Source organism: Triticum dicoccoides, chromosome 1B, assembly GCF_002162155.2.
Source record: "Triticum dicoccoides isolate Atlit2015 ecotype Zavitan chromosome 1B, WEW_v2.0, whole genome shotgun sequence".
Lineage (NCBI taxonomy): Eukaryota > Viridiplantae > Streptophyta > Magnoliopsida > Poales > Poaceae > Triticum > Triticum dicoccoides.
The window spans coordinates 627,362,849-627,371,213 of NC_041381.1; the positions used below are offsets into that span (position 1 = coordinate 627,362,849).

Consider the following 8,365-nt stretch of genomic DNA (forward strand, 5'->3'; position numbering starts at 1 on the left):
CGGCGGGATGCGGGGTCTGCTAGAGTTGCTCTTAGTTCCCCGCAAAAAATATCCCCTCTTTAATTCTCCTTTTTTTTGGTGACATAGGAGCAAGGAGTAGATTTTTGCTTGGGATGTTGGCGGCAAAGAGCAGAGCTAACATGACCCGCGCCTTTGCTCCACGACCATTTCGTTCCATCTCGGGCCAACAGCCCAACACCATACGCCTTCACGATCCGCCTCATTCGTAGCGAACCAATCACAGCACGCGAACCACCATCCCACGGATCACTACCTCGATACCAGATCTCGACCGTCCAGGCACCACACATCCAACGCTCCACGCTCATCCTCCCTCCCGAAAAAAAAACTCACGCACCTGCTCGGCGCTCGCCTCCTATTTAACGCCGCCCCGTCCCCTTCTTCCTCATCACCCCCATTCCTCCCAATCCCCCAAATCTCCTCAACCTCCCGGCGCATCTCCGACGACATGGCCCGCACCAAGCAGACGGCGAGGAAGTCCACCGGCGGCAAGGCGCCGAGGAAGCAGCTGGCCACCAAGGCCGCCCGCAAGTCCGCCCCGGCCACCGGCGGCGTCAAGAAGCCCCACCGCTTCCGCCCCGGCACCGTCGCGCTCCGCGAGATCCGCAAGTACCAGAAGAGCACCGAGCTGCTCATCCGCAAGCTCCCCTTCCAGCGCCTCGTCCGCGAGATCGCCCAGGACTTCAAGACCGACCTCCGCTTCCAGTCCTCCGCCGTCTCCGCCCTGCAGGAGGCCGCCGAAGCGTACCTGGTGGGGCTCTTCGAGGACACCAACCTCTGCGCCATCCACGCCAAGCGCGTCACCATCATGCCCAAGGACATCCAGCTCGCCCGCCGCATCCGTGGCGAGAGGGCCTAGGCAGCAATCTGTGCGCCGTGAGTGTTTAGGTCCATCTTAGCCTTTGTCCAGCCTTGGAAATGTATGCGTGCTAGTGTTTGTTCGTTCCATGGTGGATGTAGTGTGTCTGATCTGATGTCACCTTCTTGCTGTCATCAGTAACTGAAATGACAATGTTGGCTATCTGTTCTAAGATCTGTGCCTTTTGGTGTGAGCCTGTCATTGAATGTGATGCACGAAACGGTGGATTTGATTATCCCGATTTGTGAAATTTTCTGCCGGTTTTAGCTACTTTGTCCTAAATAAGTTGCTTCCAAGTATTTAGCTTGAATGATGCCTTGGCTGTATTGAATTTCGTAAATCACTAGTAATCTTGTTGATTGCCTCTGAACCTGAATGAACAACCTTGGCTCGTTCAGTTCTGTGTGTCCATCTGCTTTATGTTGTTTTAGCCTTTTGCTGTTTTATCCTGTAACTCCTTTTGATCCCTGTGACTGCCGCAATCAACTCTCACCTGTACCATGATGCTACGACTGGTAAATTAGGACAAGAGATGTTTTTATTGTGCACTGCTCATACTGTACATACTGTCTTTAACACAACTGTATCAAATTTGATGTCGCATGCCATGATCCATCTGATGGATTTCTTGCACCTGCAAATGACAGCGTCATGATGTAGTTGACGGTGTGGCTGAGGCAGAAGGTGTAACTAAAGATGATGCAGGCTTCTGCTGCAGATCAGAAAGGTGAACACATGTTTGCGTGTATTAAGATATTTTCAGTAATTTAATGCTTGAAATGATACATCTCCTGCTCTAACACATGTCTTAAGATGCATTTACACATAATTCTGTTGGCATCTACTCCCTCCGTTCCTAAATATTTGTCTTTTTAGAGATTCAAATGGACTACCACATACGAATGTATATAGACATATTTTAGAGTGTAGATTCACTCATTTTGCTCCGTATGTAGTCACTTGTTGAAATCTCTAGAAAGACAAATATTTAGGAACGGAGGGAGTAGTTTATTGTTTACATGTATTATCCGATAGGGACAAGGAAGCTCTAAAGTACTTTAGGGATATCAAATGGTACGTAATTAGCGAGCCAAAGGGTTTCAAGCTTGAATTTCACTTCAATACTAATCCAATCTTTTAAGAATGAATTGCTTACAAAAAAGAAGATGAACCAGTCCTAGATAAAGCCATTAGGTAATTATTATTTCAACTCACATGCTCTATTTGTATTGTTGTTTTTTCCACTATTTTTATGTTTAGGTGGTTTTCTAGTACTAAATTTATCCTTGGAAGCGCTTGACACAGAAGGTGCTAAAAAAGAAGCCAAAGAAGGGGTCAAAGAACGATATGCCTATCACCACCCCACTGCCTATCATGAAAACTGAAAATTGTGAGAGCTTCTATAAGTTCTTTGGGCTCCATGCGTATGCTAGTGCTTTGTAAAGCTCGTTGTCTTTCTTGCAATGGTGTATGTGTTATGCCTCATCTGAAACTAGTGTTACCACCTATGGTTATAATAATGGGCGCATCACCCACACAATTCCTAACAAACTATGCTTCCACGTTCAGAGAAAATGTTACATCTGCATCTCCTGTGAACTTGCTACAGGTTGGTCGTTCCCGGGGCTGATCAGACACTAGAACGTCACGAAAGCGCTGGCCACGAATTGTCGGAATCTCATGCTGTCCCTGAAAAAATACAATGTTTAGGTAGAATATGTATGCTGAAGATTGGATACACTCAGGAGTATAAAGGTAAAGATGTGTCCTATCATAACAAGTAAATAAGCAGCTCAACTGCATTGTATCAGTGAGAAGTGACTGTACGGGAAGTTAACAGTCTGATCTTAAACATCAATGCCTGTCTCCCTGATTTTAGCAAACGGTTTGGTTTATCCATCCTACTGGATAGATATCTCTCTGAAAATGTTTCCAAAATTTCTTGGTTTCAAAATATCCTGTGGATAGACATGTTCTTTTGAAGGGAAGGTTTAAAAATACCCATCCGTCAATGCATGTTTGGATTAGACTGGTCCAAAGAGATTTTTAAGACCTCAATTTGATGCTTTATTGGCCATCCAATTTTTCCTAAATTCAAATGCTTCCTACTATTATCTTACACGATAACATACAGACTTCACAACACCTCTTCTTTATTTGCCCTCTGCTTGATTTTTTTTTCAGTAGACTGCTCCTCAACTTAAGAATTCCGAAAAGATGACGGGTTAAACACAGCGTTGTGGTAGCAGTAGGTTTACTGTTGTGGTGAACATTAGTAAATTGTAACCTTGGGATATTATATTGCCTTCCGCAGCCGCAGTAGGACTATTCCAATTGAGAAGGATTAGAGACCATATATATTGACTCTTACTGCTAAAAAGGATTATTGATGCAGTAAAAATTGTATACTGACTTGAAACAATTGGAAAGAGACATATTGCATACCACCATGAAAGTCTCAGCTAGTACCTTTTGCAGAATAAACATATTCATATATGCATCGGCTCAAACTTTGGTGGTTTAAATACATGTGTAGATAAAGAAAATCAAAAGTAGTTTGAAAATCTTGCAGATTTCTGAAGCCTTAACTTTGGATTTTTAGATTCTCTTTGGCAAGAAAATTGATAAGGTAAATCACCCAAAATTCAGAAACCGTAATTTGCATTGTGATTATGCCCCTTTCTATTTTGTTATCACTGCTAGTACAAGACATCTGAAAAAGAGGATAGAGTTCAGAGATGCAAATAATACCCAATGTTTTTTTAAACAGAGTCTCAGAGGTACTTATATAATCCTGTACCCTTATGATCATGAAAATGAAATTGAAGGAATGCCGCATGTTCACCATTTAACCACAATCAACAAAAATATGTGTAACATAAGTCAATGCCCAAGTTGCCAAGATAAACATCATTTTATAACTTGCAGTACTGTATTCTGCCCATCTCAAAAGTAAAAAAAAAACTGCTTGAGATTGACAAAGCTTCTTAACTCAGATGTCTGGGTACCAGGTAGCTGTTCCCTGGACCAACAAAAAATGCTTGTTAGTGAGAACTTTGCACAAGAAATGTAAATGTAGTTAAATTATATAGGAGCCAGTGCATTCTGTTTTCATGTTTGTACCTATGTCTTTCCCTTCCTCTTCCCTGTTTTCTTATTCTCCTCATTGGATTTATTTGCATCAGCTTCTCCATCATTTAATTCCCTAACACTGTATTTTTTTTTTCAGAGCACACAATCAATGAAATGACACTTCTAACCCACCAGGATATACACCACAAGAAGAACACGGTAATAACATCAGGTGATGGAAACTAACTTATCACATTAGGCCATAGAAGCAGCAGGATAAATAATTGGACATCCCAACTTGCAATGATAAATCACATAAAGGGGACATGATAGCACTTAGCAGCATGATATCTTGCAGTAAAAATGCTGCATGTGAACTGTAATCAACATCAGCAGTACTACAGAATTGAAAGTTCAGACTTGAGTACTAGAGTATCAGGCATGCATAAGAAGATAGATTTGTTAAAAGAACCGATCCAACAGCAGCTAGGGCGATGTTTTTAACTCTGCAGCTATCTAGCGCCACTTGAGACTAGTAGGAAATGAAAAATGACAAGAAAAAATAACCATAGGAAGTTGAAGCTGATGAAAAATTCTTTGTCACAAAAGAACAGGGGGATGTTAGCTTGCTACAGACTGACATAACAAAAAAACCTGCGTTGAAAAAATGAACTGACAAGAAGATAGAGATATTGCTACTGGTGGAAAAATAGACTTTACTGTGGTCTGGTGAACCATAAATTGCATAGGATAAAGCACATGGAAAATAGGCATTCCAAATACTAGTCGAGGCTGCCGAGACCTACCTCACGGTGCTGCTTGAGGACACCAACCTCTGCGCCATCCACGCCAAGCACATCACCATCATGCCCAAGGACATCCAGCTCGCCCGCCACATCCGTGGTGAGAGCATAGGCTGCAATCCATGCATCGCCTGTTAGGTCCTTCTTACCAGTGGAAATGTGTGTGCTACTAGTGTCTTGGAGAGTTTTTTTTGTAGTTCTTTTTACCGTATCGTTCTCATCAGCAATTGAAAAATATGTTGCCTGTCTGGTCTCTGACATGTGCTTTCTCATTGCCTGTTTTTTCTCCCTTTTACGTGACACTGTCCTCCAATCCCAACTTGTGAAAATCTAGCCTGTCCAACATCGTTCTGATTTTTAGCACTCTTACACATTATCTCTTTCCTGCATCCGAACCTGAACGAACAACATGTCAGTATGCTCGTCTTCAGTTCCGTGTATCGACCAATTGCATAATAGTGGCAGTATGTTCGATGTTTAGTACGCAGATTCAGTGTCGTGCAATATTCCCACTGTCTGTTTTTCTCACCAAATGGTTCCTGGCTCGTTATATTTCCTACCGGTTTGAGCTAAATCGCCCTGATTCTAGATTAAAGTATCCCTTGGCCGTGTCAAATTTCGTATTCAGTAATCTAGTTTGCTACCTCTGAACCTGAGTGAACATATGTTAATATGCTCCCTCAGTTCCGTGCTATATAACCGTACCAGTATGTTTGATATCCACTGCACAGATTCTTGGAAGGGCCTCCTGATGATGTACCAATATGTTCATGCTTGTCCTCCTGATCCTCCCAGCTGGCACTGTGCCTCCAGTTTTTGTTTGGATGGCTGATGCAGTTTTGCTCACTGCTGTATGCTCGATCATGGGTCACGGACTATTTTGTTTCATGATTATAGCATCCTGATGGGCGCTGAACTAAGATAGTTTCAGTTATGTTTTTGTGCTGCAACAATGAGCATGATCTAGTCCACAGGGATCTTATAGGATTAAATATGTTACTCCCTCCGTTCACTTTTATAAGTCGTTTCAGACAAGTGAAATTGAGCTGTTTTGCACAATGTCGGAAACGTCTACAAAGCCTTATAAAAGTGAACAGAGGGACTACTGTATTTTACTCCCTCCGTCCGGAAATACTTGTCATCAAAATGGATAAAAGGGGATGTATCTAGACGTATTTTAGTTCTAGATACATCTCTTTTTATCCATTTTGATGACAAGTATTTTCGGACGGAGGGAGTATTATTTTGTGAATCCACTCTCTTGAATGAAGTGAAGTGACCGTGAGCAATTGTAATCTTTCGCAATGGTGTAATAAGTTAGGCCCATTTTTCTTTCTGTCTGCAAACACAATATTTCTTCGTCAATCTTTCCAAGGGAATCTTTGTAGTGACCTTTTTAATGTTGTGATAACTTGTGTTCGTTTTTATCTTCTACATAGTAGAAAATTACTGAAGATAAATGGAGCCACATCTTGTGGGAGCTCCAGAGCTAGCTGAAGGACATAATATGATATGACAGTGGATGTGAAAGCAATTTCAGACTCGAATTGATGTTATTTTCTTCTCCCTTTGCACTTGTAATAATAACGTGCCTGTCAGCCATTACCTTGTCTCCCACTTATTTTTTACATGTCCTGAACTTGGAGTCCAAGTTTTTGTATCCATGCATGATACCCATGGGAAGGCATTATCATTCAAACCATGCAGGAGAGCTGCATGTATATTCATTAAGAGAGAAAGATGATACGATGTCAAAGAAGGCACAACCAATAACAACGCCCGGCCTAAACGCCACGAGGATCATCAACATGAAAGACGACATCCCTTGAGCAAAATACAGCCAAACCCAACCTAGACTAGTGCAACAGATACAACACAACTACACAAGGCAAAAAGGAAGAACAAACCACTGCATGCAAGATCTGAACCCAGCCCCAAAGAGAAACGACCTAAGAGCATCTCCAGCAGTTCACCCCCCAGGACGTCGAAAAAGCGTCGTCTAGGGTCGAACCAGCGCTTACTTTCGACGTGGGGGCGATTGCGTTCCCAGTCGTCACCCCTAGGTCGCCCCCAACTCGGCGCAAACTCGGCGATTTGATTCGAATTCGGCACAAACTTGGTGATTTTTATTCAAATTTGTACAAGAAATCAGAAAACAAATGAACTACGCCTAGCCCTACTACTGCCGCCGGCCTTCTACATGCCGAGGAGCCTGCGTCGTCGTCGCCGCCGCCCTGCGTCCAGCCGGAACCGCCACCGTCCTTGTTGCACCCCTGACCAGGGTCGTCGACGCGCGGGGGGTTGGACGGCCCGGGTGCGTCCTCCTCGTCGCTGTCGAGGACGACGACGCCACCCTCCTCGCGACCGCGGCGCCGGGCCTTGATCTCCTCGTAGGCCCGGCGCTGGCGCGCCACCTGCTCGCGGACGTAGTCCGCCTTCGCCCACTTGAGGACGGTGTTGTCGTCGGCGGCGGCCATCTATGCGTGCTCCTTCTTGACGGGGAGCAACCCCGGCTCGGTCTTCGGCCGGACTAGGTGGAGAGAACGCGGGGAGGGGCGGCCGCCCTCGTTGATGACGAGGGCGCTGCTGCGGGTGCGGCGCCCAAGCGGCGTCTCCTGCGGCTCTGGCTTGACGAGGCGGAGCGCCGGCGACCCAAACGATAGCGAAAAGCCCGACGACGAGGAGGTCGCCGCCTCCATTCGCCGCGACGTCCAGGAGCTGCCACGTCGGCGAGAGAAGGACGGGCGCGCCGGGTACTCGAGGCGCGGCGTGTTGCCGGTATCGATGTGATCGAGGACGGCCTCGAGGGTGCGGCCGGGCACGCCCCACCATTCGCGCTGCCCGTCGGCGTTGAGTTGGCCGCAGAGGATGGTGCCGTTGGCGGAGACGATTTGCTCTTCACAGCGGCAGTCGAAGTACATCATCCACAGCTAGTGGCTGTCGGCGGCGTACCTCGGCTCGTTCTGCTGCTCCTCCGACAGCAACGAACGGATGCAGGTGATCTCGGCCCGCCATTCAGCCCCGGTGGGCACCGGGGGTACCGGGACGCCACTGGCGCTCAACCTTCACGAGCCCTGCATCCACATGTCTGGGGGCGCCGGATAGTCGACCTCGTAGAGGAGGCGCGCCTCGTCCTCGTGGAGATGGCGGCGACCGAAGCCGTTTGCCGCCGCGGTGTCGCCGAGGTACCGCTCAGCCATTGCTCGTTGGCGGGGAAGGGGGGGGGAGAGTTGCTTCTGTGGTGAGACGAGGTGAGAGAGAAGGCGAGTTGTGGCGACTGTGGCGTTCACCGGCGGGGAGGTCGGCTTTTATAGCTGAAGCGGGGCGGTGAGAATCTGCATGCCGGGTGACGCGTGGCAGGAGCGGGCGGGACGCGCGTCGCGGCGCCTTCACTGCCCGCCCGTGAGGCATCAATGGAGGCTGACCGACATGGCAGCCTTGGCATTGATTCCTGCGGGAACCGAGGCGATAAGGACGACGAAGCGGCGTGTCGCTGACTCGGTGGGCCCATTCCCGTTCGCGCCAAAATCGGTTTACCCGGCTCCCCCAGCGCGCCGAACCGCACCGGGTTCGGCCTGTGTCCGCCGGCGCCAATTTCGGCCCGAACCAA

General features: G+C 47.0%; 1 protein-coding gene and 1 long non-coding RNA gene across 2 annotated transcripts; both read left to right on the forward strand.

Annotated features, from left to right (window-relative positions):
* The first annotated feature begins 406 nt into the window (after nt 1–406).
* LOC119349213 (histone H3.2) lies at nt 407–1,081 on the forward strand. Its single transcript, XM_037617246.1, has one exon. It carries the CDS (start codon nt 470–472, stop codon nt 878–880), a length of 411 nt encoding a protein of 136 aa, XP_037473143.1. The 5' UTR covers nt 407–469; the 3' UTR covers nt 881–1,081.
* Nucleotides 1,082–1,527: 446 nt separating this feature from the next.
* Nucleotides 1,528–5,906, forward strand: LOC119349215. The gene is made up of 3 exons (XR_005169292.1): nt 1,528–1,607; nt 2,490–2,635; nt 4,110–5,906. It is a non-coding gene; the product is annotated as an uncharacterized LOC119349215 (long non-coding RNA).
* The last annotated feature ends 2,459 nt before the right edge of the window (nt 5,907–8,365 follow it).

What these genes read in the sequence shown, in the direction of transcription:
- LOC119349213 (XM_037617246.1), top strand. Translation starts at nt 470, where the DNA reads ATGGCCCGCACCAAGCAGACGGCGAGGAAGTCCACCGGCGGCAAGGCG.